Consider the following 16,763-nt stretch of genomic DNA (forward strand, 5'->3'; position numbering starts at 1 on the left):
ACCTGTCAGAACACATCTGAAAAGACAACACAAGCATACTATATAATAATATAGTTCTAGAAGCACGTAATTAAATTAATTTCATCAATTTACCCTTCCCGGGTCATAATTACCAAAATGCCCTTGGCTCACCAACGGGGTCTTAACATATTAAAATTCATATTTTTTCACATATATTGAACTATATAATAATATAATTCCTCAATTATACATAATTATCTAGTTGGGGTTTTGCTAATCCTTTCTCATAATTCTGGGTATTACACTTTCCCAGGTCATAGTAGTGACGTCATGGATCTGAGACACCATGTCCCACCAGACCAGAGCGTCTTCTTGAAACTGGAAGGTGGCACACACCACTCTGTCGTTCGCGGTGACACCCATAAAATTCAGAATTTTGGTGATCACCGTTAGCCACTGCTCGGCCTTCATCACATCTGGACCTCCCAAAAAGACCGGAGGTGCTTGCTTTCGGAACCGTTCCTACAAAGGTTCCATTCACTTTGCCGCTACCACTACCTCGGCCTGAGCAGTAGGGGCGGGTGCCACTGGAACTTCTGGCACCGGCACTGCAGGAGCACCCTGCTGCCGCAATCTCTGAATCTCATTATCTTGTTCCTCTATTCTGGCTTGCATTTCAGCAAACCTAACTTCCCAATTCTGAGCTTCCTGATTGCCTTGGGCAACCTGTGGCGAGTTAACATCACCCCGACCACGAGCCCTGCCCCTGGGGCCTCTACCTCGGCCCAAAACACTTGGGGGAAAAACTGAGCTCATTGACCTTGATCTGACCCGACTGAGATGCCCTGACTCCTAATATTTCGTCTGGCCTCCATCTAGTCTGAACCGCCTCGAAATCCCGAGTTGGCACTTTAGGTCACGATCATCGAGAGCTTACTAATGCCGCTTAATTTGGAAATTAAAACGAAACATGCGCCTATTCTACTATCAGGCTACTAACATGCTTCCTATCAGGCTTTTCTTATTCATAAAATAAATAAATAAACTACTAAAGCAATAAAGGCTTACTGAACCGTGGAACGAGCTAACTGCTGATGATGATTGTACATGTCGTGACGATCTTCGGAAGACAACCTGGCGGCTCTGATACCAAATTCTAACACCCTAACTAGCATAGGCGTATTACGTGATTTTAAACATGCTGTGCAGCTCATTGCTAATCAACGAGGTTTATGGAAAACGTGATTAATTAAAAATTTTGCTTTTTAATTAAACTTATAAAATATTTATACAAAAGACTCGAGATCCCGATTACAAAATCATTTACAAAAGTTAACTGTTTATACAAAATAAATGTCGCCTAGCGACTAGTTACAAAAATAGCCTCGCTGTCCCGATGATCGTACGCTCCACGCCTAACCGCCCCGACATGTACAACCTTCATAGGCTCGTTCACGGTCCATCAGCTCTAGCCTTGCCTTTACCTACACATAAACATAGCACTGTGAGTCGACAGACTCAGTAAGAAAAGCATAATAATACTCATACATAAATTCCGGTCATGATCAGACGCCCATACCCGTGATCATAACCCTAACTGCAGTGTCCAACACGATACTAAGTCCCCCTAACTGCCGTGTCCAACACGGTACTGAGTTCTGAACGTTCATAGGGACGGTACTATTGACAAGTAACAGCCTGATCGGTCGAACCGGTCATACTCCCATTGGTGTCATACTCCGGCTGTCAGACGTGTTACGATGTCACTGATCGGTGGGAACCGGTCATACTCCCATTCTTGGTCATACTCGGCTGTCGTACCGACGTGATACGTCAAATAGTACGGAACCACCAACCTAAGTATCAGCCTGATCGGTCGAACCGGTCATACTCCGGCTGTTGGTCATACTCCAGCCTGTACCGACGTGATACAGTGTCAGCCTAATCGATCGAACCGGTCATACTCCGGCTGCTGGTCATACTCCAGCCTGTACGGACGTGACACAGTTGGATGGTTCGAAGTCAACATACATATCTAATGTAATCTAACAGGCTTCCTACATGCACGCTAAACATGTAATCTACATATGCATACTGTTATACTAATCTTACCTGGATTCTGAATTCAGGTGTGCCGGTCAACCTGACTGGAACTATCTGCGCGGCGGATTACAGGCTCCTAAACCATAAAAATCACAACACTATAAGTGATACGCTAAATCACTTCCCAGGGACTTAAACTAGGAACTAAAAGTTTCCCTATCGATAAAAAGCATGGCAATACCCCAAAAACATAAAATCGAGGAAAACTAGGGTTCCTGAATTTTCCCCAACCGGTAGACCGGTTGCCCAACCGGAATTCCGGTTCTGGGAAATTTCAGAACCCCATCCGAAATTCCGGATGTACAACCGGAATTTCGGTTCCTCGCAGGCAGAAATTCAAAATTTCATATCTCAACCAAAACAAATCCAATTAACCTCAAACCTTCCAGACCTGTTCTATACATCCGCTAGAACATTTCTAAAGCATCAAATCCACCCAGAAAGCACATAAACAAAAATCACCATTAAAGCCCAAGCTTTGAGTTCCAAACTCAAACTTGGTTAAAAACAACTAACATGCATCCAATCCATGCTTCAAACTCATAATCAAGCATATAACAACTGCAGAAACTAAAACCTAACTCATGCAAACACTACAGCCACCAAAACCTCAATTTTTCTTTGAAAATTCAAGCTTTTTAACAAGAATTCTATCCAACTAGAGCAAGAAATACTAGCATGCAATTCAACCTAATTAAACCTACTTAAATCAACATTTTAATCATGGAAACAACAACAATAATTAACAGCAGCAACATCATCAAAATCATCATGCATTACTCATCTTTTTCATCAAAAATTTCAAGAAAACAAAGTAAGAAAACTAGACAAAGAAATACCTCTTCAAGGATTACACAATACTTGCTGAAAATTACTAGATTCACAAGAAAAAAATCCCCTTTTCCTTGCTGCACAAAGAGGCTGAAATGGAGAGGGAAAGAGAGAGAGAGCTTCCTTTGAATTTTTTTTCTATTTTTGTCTAAGTTTGAAAAATAAGAGAAATGCCACCTACTCACTTATTTCAGCCAATATATCATCAAATACAACACATATTTCTCATTCATTAAGCCACAAAAAGACAAACTAATAATGGGGCAAAATGACCATTTTGCCCCTTCACACTAAAATCACACTAAAGGGGTATTTTTGGGAAATTCTAAATTCCCGGCCATTCCCGACATTCCCAATGTCTAATAAACCGTCCCAAACTACTAACATACTAAGTTGTGATTTTACTGAGCCAAACATCGAGTTCCAAAATACCAGGCACCGGAATGCAAAATTATGAAAACTACTACATGACATAAAAATGCATCTCTGAATTCAATAATAATAGTATAATAAATTATTTAAATAGCTATAAATAATTTCATAATTAAACGTGATTATCTGCTAATTTCTAAATTAAACTAAGCGGTCTTTACAATATGTATCTCATGATCTTTATATTTATTCATATAAGTGTCGTTTGGTAATACTTTTTTAATCAGTTTTCTGTTTTTAAAATTAAAAAAGTGAAAATATTTTTGAAAAACATGTTCTATAAAACTGTTTTTACTTTTCAATTTTTTAATTAAGAATCAAAATTTTAAAAACAAAAAAAATCACTTTCAATATTTTTTTAAATAATTTTTTTTCTTAATCAATATCTTAGACTTCAATCATGACCCGGACCCAAATCCCCCCACGGCCCTAGCGCTGAACCCGACCTCTGACTTGAACCCAAATCCGACCCCGGACTTAGACCCGACGTAAATAAAATCAAAAAAATGAAATGAAAATGAACTTTACAGACCACACTTTTGTTTTTGGTTTTTAAAATTGAAAAACAAAAGTGGTTACAGAACGCATTTTTGTTTTTCAAAAGCAAAATTTTTAAAAATAAAAATTTTACTTTCATTTTGTGATTAAAAAATTAGAAAACAAAAGTGTTACCAAATGGCACCATAGTATTTTTCCACAAGTGACAACATATTTTTGTTCTATTTTTAAAAGTAACACTAAGATTATAAAAAACATCTATCAATTTAAGCCTTATATAAATTATCACTATAAAATACATACATACCATTGTCTGATTGTTTAAAATATTTATAATAATAGAATTAATGAAATTTTTTATGATAAAACATGTATCTTTATATATTAAAAGTGTCTATCTAACGACATTTCTTGGTTTAACAGAATATAATTTAAAAATAAAAGAATATTCTGTTAAATTTAACGATTAAGTTTGATCTCCGTTAACAAATAAACCCAATAATTAAATCTAAAAAATTAAACAATCTTTTAAATATTAATAATCTCTTTTTAAATTAAAAAAATCATCTTAGCCACATATCTCTCTAACAAACCTTGGGAGAATATTAATAATTTTTTTTATTTATTTTTTAAAAAAGAAAAATATAAATAAAATGTCTAAAAAAGATAATATAAATGTGAGACTGTATATGAGTTGCCCTTTCTGTAATTACCTAGAAAAGATAAAATGTATAGATAAATATATATATGTGAAACTCTATATGTAAGAGAATTTAATTAAAAAAAATAATATAAATAATTACATAAGGGTCAACTCATAAGAAGATTGATTGTGTTGGTTTAGAGATTTTTGGGCTTGGGCTTAAAAAAATAAAAAGAAGATGAAATGGGCTGTAATTAGTATTTACCTTATATGTTTGTGCTTATTTTTAGTTTTATTTTTAATTTTAGCACCAAGAGGAGAAGGTTGAAAAATATTAGAATATGAAAATATTATTGGTACTTATTAGTAATTTGCAAAGAATGTGAAAGTCTATAAATATATAGTTGTGTAGCTATTATTAGATATGAAATGAGATAATAGAACTTTTTTCAATTAGAAGATTAATGTACATTTTACTATTAATAACATACATTATTATAACACAAATATGTTTTACTTACTAAATATACTGACACATATTTTATTTTTATAAAACAAATCGTTCAAATAATTATACTATTTTAATTATTAATTAAAATAAAAAACTAAAATATTAAATAAAACTAACACTACGTGGTTTTGGCACGTAACAATCACCTAGTATAAATAATATATATATTGTTAGATTTTCATTGACTCCCGTTATTATTTTTTAATAGAATTATTGTAATATTGTTATACAAGTATTAGTGGAATTGAAGAAATTTATAAATAAACAATTTTTTTCATCACAAATAAATAATAGTTATTATTATATTAATATTCTTAATTAGTATCTATTATAATAATTACGTAAATTATGTAGTATTTAAATTCAAATTTTATTAGATATTTAATTTGTTATTTGTTATTCCACATTTCAATATAAATTATGATTATTAAATTTGTAAATTTTAAAATTAAAATTAATTTAAATTATAATTTTATTCAAACGATACATGATTTAATTATTAAGAATATTAGATATTATAATGAGAGTTGTTTTATTAAATTATAAATATAATATTATTAAGAATAGTAAAAAGTTACTCATATAATTTTTTTTTGCTTAACATGTAATTTATATTTTTTATTTGATACAAATATCTATGTATCATTTTTTAAGAAAGAAAAATATATTTTTTGCTGAATTTTATTTTTCTAATTTTTAATTAATGATTGAGATAAAAATATCAATAAAAATAATCTATGATAATGAAAAAAGAAAACACAAGACCAGACAAAAATAAGAATTCAAAATTTTAAGTTTTAAAAATAATGAATCAAAATAGGGTAATTAAAATACATGTTCAAAATGGTGTAGATTTTTGAACAAAACATAAATTTATTTACATATAATTTACAATTTTAATAATTAATTTTTAACATATAATAACGAATAAAAAAGATTCAAAAGTTAATTTTAAAAATAAAGAATTTAACTAAATAATTGACATGGATTAAACTGCTCATTAATCTAAAAACTTTCCACCAACTCTAAGAGTGTGGAAGTTATAATGTTAAGAAGAAAACTCTTAACGAAGACATGTTCATCAATAAGATGCCTATTCAAAAATTGTAAGAGACTAAATGGAGTGATATGGTGATGATAATAGATGAGATACGATATTTAATAATATAATGATGACAATGAGCGAGATACGATGAGAGACAACGGGTGAGATACGGTGATAACAACAGGTGAGATACGATGTTGAATGATTATATTTAAAAATAATACATTATATTATGGGAAACACTTAAATTTTTCCTAACCCACTCTATTTACTTATTTTTATAATAATAATATTTTTTAACAAAGAAATTTAAAAATCTATATGTATAGTATAAATTTAAATTTTATAATATCAAATAAACTCAATAATAATATATTGTGAATATATATATATCTTTATTTTTTAATAAATAAAATATTATTAATAATATGTAATTAGATGATACAATTTTATTATTATTATATATTAGAATAATTTTTTAAGCATATTAAATTAATAAATAGTTTTTTATTATAACACTAAAAGAAATTAAACTAGTCGCGCAAAGAGCGGCTATATTGCCTAGTTAACTAATAGTCATCATAGACTCAGCTAGTACTGCAAATCCAAAAAATAATTTTAGGGTAGACTAATTCAAATTTGTACTGAAATTTTGGGATGAAGTTATAAATTGGAACAAATTTTGGTACATCTAAATAATAATATAAGATTTATAACTCTTGTTTTTGTTTTTTTATGTGAGAACTTGTATTAATTATTGATAAATATAATTTAAAACAGTTTATTAACCTAATAAATTTTTTTTAACAGAAAAATCATTAATAATTTGAATGTTCTATATTAATACTTTATAATTTTTTTTTCAAAAGAATAAATTTATATATATAAAAAAAAGTAGAAAATAAATTTAAAGAAAATTAGATTCAAAACTAAGTCGACCAAATAACAAATAAATACTTACACTAATTATATAACCTTTTTGAAATTTGAGGGTCAACTTAATTAAGCCCTGCCATGCATATTCAATTGAGTTTGTTAGTCGTTAGCTTGTGAAATGGGTTGATAACTAATTGTGAAGTTTTGGATATACGTTGCATTCATTAATTAAGCTCACTGAGAATTTTTATGTGAATAATAATTCATAATAATATATACATTTTTTTTTTTAAAAAAAAAAAAAAGAAGAAGTGAAACTGAAATTGAAACTTTTGTATGGGGACTTGGGAGAGTGCATGTGTGTGTGATGACAACTAAAAAGAAAAAGGTTTGTTATGTATGTATGGTGGTTCATCTTCTGCAACCATTAATTGTCACTAAATAGTATTAGAATATTTATATACATGTGTCACAGTTTATAGATAATGACTACTCCTTTTTCCTATGCCCAATATATTATATTTATCTTTCTTTAATGGACCACAAATTTTTCTAACTCTCCCAAACAATATTATCCATTTATATATTTGTATACTCTCTCCCTTACTAACATTTTGCATATATTTAACTCCATGGTAGTGACATAACTATTAAATTTCAAGTTGGTAAGTGTCATCTAATGATTTTTTTATCGACATATAAGTACTTAATATTAATAAAAGTATAATTTTTCTTTAATTTCTCTAATATAAACTCTGTTAATATCTTAAATAAGATACATATAAGGCTCAAATTTTTAATTATTAGAGCTAGACAAAAATATGCAGTTTGAATTACGACTAAATTTTCTTTTAATAAATTCAAAATAAGCAAAATTAGATGAAAATTATAGTTTTACAAACATTAAGTACTTATACCGTTAAAAAAATCATTCAATTTATATCAATTAACAAACATAAAATTTAAGGTACTTGTGTTGCAATTATTCAACTCTACTCAACTAACTACTATAAATATTGTTAAATTAATTCATAGTTAGCAATTATATTAATTACAGTGTTAAACGAAAAATAATAATATATTTAATTAAAGAATAAAATATGTAAATTACAATAAAATAATTAAAAATACAAAAAAAAATTAGATTCGTAAAAATTAAGATGACTTAAACAATTGAAAGAATCACTTTTGCTACTCAGACTATGAAAAATCGAATTTTTTTTTCTGTCACTAAAGAAATATAAACAAGATCGATTGAAAATTAGAAAATGTATAGAGATTTTTCGCTTTGATCCTCTCATTCATTAATTATAAGTTATAACTAGGCAATTGCTTTTTGGTTGCTTACCTTAATCTTATCTTCTAAAAATTTATTTTGTAATGACCAAAAAATTTAATTTCTAATTAATAGATGATCATTTACAAAAAAAATTAGGCAATTGATTTTCACGTTAGTTTAATTTTATTTTATTTTAGTGGAAATATATACTTTTTATGAAAAAGTTATACTATTTTTTAAAATAAAAAAAATAACCAGTTATAAATATATTGTACTTAATTTTTGTAAATATTATATTTTACTGAGATAATAAATAGATATTTGTGTTTTATTATAAAAAAAATAGTAAAAATAATAGTTTGGAATATTTTTCTTAATTTGTTTATTAATTAATATAGATTAAAAAGTAGGAAAGAAAAAAGTAGTTTTTTCTAATGGAACATTAGCTCAGGAAGATATAAATTAGTTTAGAGTACTATTTTTAGATTGTTATATTACTGTCTTTTTTGACACTATATATGTAGATATATGTGGAATTATTATATGGAAAATGTAAATTAATACTTTATTTACAAAAATATTTTCATAAGGTGTGGACAACATTTATACCTTTTATGTGCTTTTAGTTATCAAAATACCTCTTACACTATCACTTACACAATCAGACGTGCTTGTTGGGTGGTTGGCCAAATGTTGAATCAGACGAAGGTTTCAATTAGACGAAGGTTGCTGGGTGGTTGACCGAAGGTTGCATCAGACGAAGGTTTCAATTGGATGAAGGTTGCTGGGTGGTTGACTGAAGGTTGCATCAGACGAAGGTTGCTGGGACGTGGTTGACCGAAGGTTTCAATCCCAGGAAGCATGAATCGTGGGTTGCTGTTGAAACTGCAATGCAACAGTTATATTTGTTGCGAGCCAATTAACGTGCAATTTAATTGCAACTAAAACATATAAAAATGTGAATGTGTATATGTAACAAACATTTTTTTTTGTCACTAATCGATAATTACTTGTACCTTAATAGTAATATGTGGAGAAATAATTGTTAGGAAAATGTGTATGTAACTGTTATGAAATATTAAAAATCAAAATAATGTTACGTAACTCTAGCTATCTACATGTCTCTTCATGATTTAACATGAACAAATTCACCATTAAAATTTGAAAAACAACAAAAATACACTAGAATAAATATTTTACTATAGTATTGATATAATTTTTTTTTTTTAATTATACCTGAGTTTGATTGTTTGGGAACTCCAATTTAACTTTTTGAGATCTGCATTTCATGAATCTGAAAATTGAAGTCAGGACATTAGTTTTATGCAAACTAAACTGGATTTCTGGTTGGATTTTCGTTTCGGTTGCGTTGGGTTGCTGTGTGGTTGCCCTATGGTTGTTCAGAAAACATGGATCCTGAGCTGAAGGTGTGTGTAAGTGGTATTTGTGTAATTTTTTTATTTGGGCTGTATATTTATTTATTTGGCCAGCTAAAAGTATTTTCATAATATTGTTATCTTTTTTGGTTAAAACTGAAAACGATCCTAAATATATTGGAAAAAAAATGATATAAAATTATTCCATTACATCACATAATTTTCTAATTATAAAATATAAAAAATACATTTTGATTAAAAAAGAAAAAAGCAAACTTTTCTTAATTAGCTAGTTGATCATCAATATGAGCCATGTTATATCCAAATAATTAATTAGCTTAAACTTTTAAAAATAATAATAATAATAATCAAGTATGGAAAGCAAGATAGCTATGGCTCCCTCATGTTATTAACAATATACATTATATATTAACAATTAATTAATGCTTAATTTCACTCATTATGATAGCTAATTTTTTATGAGTTTATTCTTGAACAACTCTGACTACATAACCCTTTATTTAACATTAAAAAAAATGCAATTTTCCATCTTTAAATGGAGAAGATAACAGAAACTACTCATTGTAAATTTTATATTATAAATTTTTCCATATATATCCCCACAACAACACACCACCTTGCGATAACAGAAAGATAAATACAAAACTATATATATAATATTATAAGATCTTTCTTTCAAAAAAAAAAAAATATTATAAGATGAATTATTAATATTAATCAACACACTTTGATCCCACTAATAATTACAATGACGACTCATATGCATGTATATAATAAACTAGGTGAATGTACGTGCCGAGCCACGTATTGCTAGTTTTATTTAAGATTTTGGTATTTTTAAGATTTTGAATGTATTTTATTTTTAAAGATTACAAATTTTTTGTTTGAAAAACTTAAATATTTATATTTGAAATATTATTTAATAATGTATTAAAAATAATATTAGTGTAATTATAAAATTTTAAATAAATTTATTATTGGAGTAGTAGATTATTCTATTTAGTTCTTTTTTTAACATAGCATTGTAATGTAAGTTTATATTTATAAATATTCTGTAAAGTGTTAATATTATATGAACATCTCCATTTATAAAGCTAAAAAGTGGGTCAATGACAGAAGTGGTATATCTCCATTTATAAAGCTAAGAAGTGTTAAAATAGGTTTGTTAGAGAGATATGTGGGTAAAATGATTTTTTTCATTTAAAAAAAGATTATTAATATTTAAAAGATTGTTTAATTTTTTGGGTTTAATTATTGGGTTTATTTGTTAACGGGAGATCAAACCTAATCGTTAAATTTAACAGAATATTCTTTTTATTTTTAAGAATATTCTGTTAAACCAAGAATTGCCGTTAGAACCAAAAATTGCCGTTAGATAGGCACTTTTAATATATAAAGATATCAAATTATCAATATATGTAATCGACTTTCAAATTCTCCTACTAAATATAATAAATATATGATGATTTGCTTCATTAATTAACTAATATATATTTTTTTACTAACGTTAGTATAGTTTTGCTGCTTAAAAAAATCGATGAGTCTTTAACGATTACAATGTTAGATATTTATGTTGCAAATATTTAGATTTATATTAAATCAACTTTGATCAATATTGTTAGAACACTTACATATATATACATGGTAAAAAGATTTTTGTACGTAGCTAAAATACTGGGAAGATAAATATTTAAAAAGGTTTATTAACAGAGAAACTGTTCAAGTTCCAATATGTACAATGAAAAAACTTAAAAAAGTATTACTGTTTATCTGATCTATTATACCAATTTAATTATTTTGACTGCATGTATCTCTAAATATATAAGAATATTACATTTATAGATAATATCAATGACGTTAATTATGTCGTCATTTGCTAAAATTAAATAACACTATGCCTTCATGAGTATTGTTCAGGACGTCAATATAGATAATGATATGAAAAATTACAATTAATATAATATGAGATTAATACACATTAATGTTAAATAAATATTAGCTATAGCTAAAATAATTTAGATTTTAAAAATTAAAATTACAAAATCTAGAAAGTATACAAAAATACAGAATGGATATAATAATGAATACAATATTTCATTTTCTATTAATTAACAAAATATACATGATTTGTAATAATAATTTTTTTTTAACTTAGGTCTATAAATTAAATTTATAATTATATAATTCCAAGTTCGTAACTATATATATATGTAATAATTTTGTAAATAATATTATTTACCGACTAATGTAACAGACTTATCAGAAACCGGTACTTGTATTTTCGTCACTTTTATATTTCAAAAAAAAATTACAGTGGTATATGTATAATTTTTTAGTATATAGTTATAATTAATTATAACCTTAGTAATTAATTTATAGATGTGTGTTTCAAACATTATTCTATAATGAAAATTACACATTTTATATAGTTCTTTCTTCAAAAAAGTTATTTAATTTATAGAAAAAAAATTAAAAAACAAAGAAAAACATTATAAAGTAACTATTAGTAACACTAAAAATTAAGGTAACAAGTTACTCCTTTAGTTACACTATTTATTTAATTTTTCCAATAAAATAATGTTTTCAAAAAATAATATAAACTATATTTTTGTAAAAACTTCACCAAAAAAACATAAAAAAATGAAAATTCCTTCTATATATAGTTGTAACTAAAAATTACATAAAACTGAAATATATATATATATGTTTATTGTTTATATATATTATATTACATATTATCCTTTCACATATACCATAATAATCATGTATATATATAGTAAACAAATTCGGTAAAATCACCAGTACATAATAATAAACAAATTTTCCCCCCAATTCCCCTTTCTCAAACTTGTAATAATTTCTTTAATTATGAGTAAAAAAAATAATAAAAAAAAAATGAAGCTTCGTCATGTTTTGTCCTTACTCAACAACTATGTTCATAGAAGAAGAAGATTGTAGTTTGTTATCAACAACTACCGAATTATAACTGCCACCTTGCTTATTATCATGATGATGATGATCAAGATCTTGATCAAGCTCAGTGCTACTACTATCTCTTTCTTCATCATCATCTAGTAAAATCTCATGATCATCTTCATCATCTTCTTCCTCTTCTGAATTATTATTAGTACTTTGATCAGGCCATTGTCTTTCAGGTTGTACCATCAATGGTTCCATTGTTAATACATTGTTGTTTTGAATTTGATCAACCACATTGTTTTTTATTGTCGTTTTCTCTCTATACAATGCATCAAGCTGGTGAAAGTAAGGACATGTCTTTGAATCTTCTGGTCTTTTCTTGTTACTGTCCTTAACTTTTTTGAAATACTTGTTGATGTTTTCCCATTTCTCCTTACACCTTTTCGAGCTTCGGTTGTACCCGAGTCGCCTCATCCCGGCCGAGATTTCCTCCCAAAGCGGCCCTTTTGGTCCGTTTTCGTGGTACTTCAACTCGAGTGTTCTTCTCAGGTTTATTAAAGCTTGAACTTCTGATTTTGGCCACCGTGAAGGGCTTAAATTAGACGAGTTATCGCCTAATTTGGGCCGTGCCGGCGGTGTTGGCTGCTGCTGGTGTTGCTGCTGAGGTGACGGTAGCGGTGGTAATGACACCGCCGGAATGTGATGGTGGTGGTGATTGTTATGATCTTGATAGTTATTGGATAAGAACAAATGGCTTGAATTATTCTGCGGAACAACAACCGCCGAGCTTCCACCGCCGGCAGAGACCTTCTGCAAGAATGCGATGACAGCCGCGTCTTTGGCGGCTGCCGTGGACCTTTCTTGGACAAGAATTTCGTGCTCGCGGTTTACTCTTGCCATCTCTTGTAACCTCCAGGTGTCTTCGCGGACAATTCTCGCTTGTTCGGATTTCTCAACGGTTTCTAGAAACGTCTTTTGCATTTCCTCTTGCTTTCTTATCACTTCCTTCGTCAATTTTCTAAAGAAGTCTCTCCACTTTCTCTTTCTCTTCTGCCCTCGGCTACTGCTTCTGGCTTGAAATTCCTCGTCAGAAGCAGTAGAAGAGGAAGTGGACGAGCTCGAGAACAGGTATTGATGGCGATCAATACCTGTTGTGGTAGCAGTTGGAACAGCTGTAGTAGTAGCAGTGGTGGTAGTGTTAAGATGGTTTATTGATTTGGTTTGTGGAGGGAATAATAAAGAATTATTATTATTATTATTATTATTATTATTATTAGTACTAATATTATTCATAGTAGTATTATTTGTTGGTGTTGGTGTTGGTGGCAATGGTACTACTAGTGGGGATAGAAGAGGAATATTATTACTATTATTACTATCATTATTTTTTGTAGGGTTTTGATGATAAGTGACTGTAGTGATTGGAGGAGGGGTCGTCCATGGTGGTGGTGGTGGTGAATTGTTTACTATGACTTGTGGTTTTGAAGGCTGTTGTGGCGGTGGTGGTGGCGGAGTAGGTGGCGGCGGGTGGTGGTTTTGTTCGAAAGCCGCTAATTGATCGAAAAATCGGTAGGTTTTGCCCTCTGTCTTGCCTGTACGGCCTTCTTTGGTTCTCTTGTGGTACTTGTAAACATTCTCAAATTTCTCCTTGCATTTCTTTGCGCTTCTTTTGAACCCAAGACCAGCTAGCTTCCTTTATATCAAAAATGAATTTAATTTTTAATTTTAATAATATGTTACGTAAAATATTATATTGATCAATCTAATAATTTTAAAACTACTGGCAAAACATTAATTGTAACGAGAGAAGATTGTATTTTAAGTTTGGAAGTAGTATAATAATTTTGTGAATTCAAGAATATTGATGACGAATGTGTCATTTATTATAACTTTGATCACATAATATAAGTTATATATATCGTTATATACTTATATTGCATAAAGTTTTTTCCTTTTTTTTTTTCTTATACCTTATATTATATCCCATGTGGAGAACAGTACATTATTAATTTTTATAGCTAATCAGAAGTGCTCTTTCGTTCTGTAAATTTTCGTTTTTTTTATGCATAAATAAATACATATATTAACTAAGCCCCCATGCAATATTAGTATTGCTTTTAAACTAAAAAAAATGCTTTGAAATTAATATTTATTTATAGAATTAACTGTTCTTTAGTTAATTAATTCAAGAATGCGAACCCCACTTGGAAGAAAGAATTGAAATTTTGTTCAATTTCTCCAGATTATTAATTTTCACTTAATTTAATCTAACTTCATTAATTTATTATAGCTTTATTGAAAAAAAAAATCAAAAACAAATTTGAATTCATCAAATAAATCAAGTCAAGTAATTAGAAGAAGAGTAGAACTGAATTAACAAAAAATAAAATCAATAATTATAAATACATAATAATAATTATTACCTTGAAACCTCTTCCCACAATGGACCTTTGAGACTAGAATCACGAAAAATAGCATCCATATCTTGTCTTATCTTCAACAAAGCCAAAGTCTCTTGACGAGGCCACCGGTTTCCGCCGCTCCGGTCACCACCACCACCGCCGCCGCCACTCTCGTCGAATAATAATTTGTTCTCTTCTTCAGCTGAATTGTTCGATAAATTACTTTCAACAATATTATTATTGTTATTCCTGTCTTCGCCACTACCTCCCTGGTGGCGAAGTTCAAGAACATGATCTTGGGTGGTGGCTACCGCTGCCTCCACCGTAACGTTGGAGGCTGAAACAGCTACTACCCCAGCTCGATGATCATTACTTGAGTCTCCCATGATCTGATCTGATGTGGATCTCCAAATTACAGCTGAAGGAGAAAAAAAAGAGATTGTAGAGAGAAAGAAAAAAAAATAATAAAAATAAAAATAAAAAAATATTTGTGAGAAAGAATTTGATGAGAGAGTGAATTCCGTTTGGGTTTTAAGAAGGGGTTGGAATATATGAACGTGATTTCTTTATAATTTAATAGAGATGGGTTTTTCTGTCATTTACTATGTAGAGGCACAATCCTTTTAATTAATAATTAAAATAAAATAATAAAAGGGGATGTTTAGGGTACATTTAGAGCTAAAGAATCTTTTTAATTTCAAATTAAGAGCCAGCATTGCCTAAGGTTTTATCATAAAAAAATAAAAAGCTAATTATATATACATGAACCTTGTAATAATTAATTTCTTTTTTTTTTAAGAAAATAATTAATTGTGTGTAATAATAATATTTTTGGTGAAAATTAAATAAATAAATAAATATATGAGTGGGAACGTACAGGTATAGATAAGGAGGAGATTGGGATAATAAGAGTCGGCCCCTGTTGTAGGTCAGCTTTGCCATTGGGAGCGTTTTCGTTTTGGATTTCAGTGGTCGTTGCTTCACACTTCCCTACCTCAAATTACCAAACTACCCTCCCATTACCTCATTGACCTTAATTAATTCTATATTACCCCTTTTAATTATACAAGTATAAATACAGATATAAATATTGTGTGTGGTAAAATACTGATATTTTTAAAATGTTGTATTCTTATACTAGCTTCTTTTTTTTTTTTAACAGTAATATATTTATTTTTAAACTATTACACTTTTAAAATATTATTAAATGGTATAGCTAGCTAGTAGTGAATTTTTATATACACATTCTTGATACATTTTTAAAAATATTTGTACGTACCACCAAAAAATAATAGACCATGATATAAAAAATATTAGGTATTTTAATCATAATTTTTTTATTTTTGATAAAATATTTTAGACACAATTTATTATCTCTCTATTATTAGAGTTTGAATCTCCTACAACCACGTGGAAGGATGGATAACGGTGTTTGACATTTAACTACGTATTTATTTGGTTTCTAAAGTCATCTATATATATATATTAATTAAGTAATTAATCAAGAGAGATTATCTTATAATATAATAATAATAATAATAATGTTACTAATATGAAAAAAGTTGGATGAATGTCATTCTAACTAGGCCAAGTCATATTTATTGAAAGGAATTAAAGAGTGACCGATTCAGTTAGGTTGCAACCAACCATAATAAATGGAGTTTTGGAAAATAAAATTTTGATGGTATATATATATATAATATATAACAATAATTTGGTAATGATTTTACAAATTATATGGCCAAAAAATATTTATATATTAATAAATAAGAAATTGGGACCATATATTATAAATAAATATATATTATATGTTGGCCACCTTAGCTTTATGAGCTGTTAAATGTTACAAACAATAACACTATTCAT

General features: G+C 28.7%; 1 protein-coding gene across 1 annotated transcript; it reads right to left on the reverse strand.

Annotated features, from left to right (window-relative positions):
* Positions 1-12,328: 12,328 nt before the first annotated feature.
* Positions 12,329-15,523, reverse strand: LOC115709427 (trihelix transcription factor GT-2). The gene is made up of 2 exons (XM_030637533.2): positions 14,919-15,523; positions 12,329-14,188 (listed from the first exon to the last, which is right to left on the reverse strand). The coding sequence occupies exons 1-2, from the start codon at positions 15,281-15,283 to the stop codon at positions 12,496-12,498; spliced, it is 2,058 nt and encodes a 685-aa protein (XP_030493393.2). The 5' UTR covers positions 15,284-15,523; the 3' UTR covers positions 12,329-12,495.
* Between the last annotated feature and the right edge of the window lie 1,240 nt (positions 15,524-16,763).

This window comes from Cannabis sativa, chromosome X (assembly GCF_029168945.1).
Source record: "Cannabis sativa cultivar Pink pepper isolate KNU-18-1 chromosome X, ASM2916894v1, whole genome shotgun sequence".
Taxonomy (NCBI): Eukaryota; Viridiplantae; Streptophyta; class Magnoliopsida; order Rosales; family Cannabaceae; genus Cannabis; species Cannabis sativa.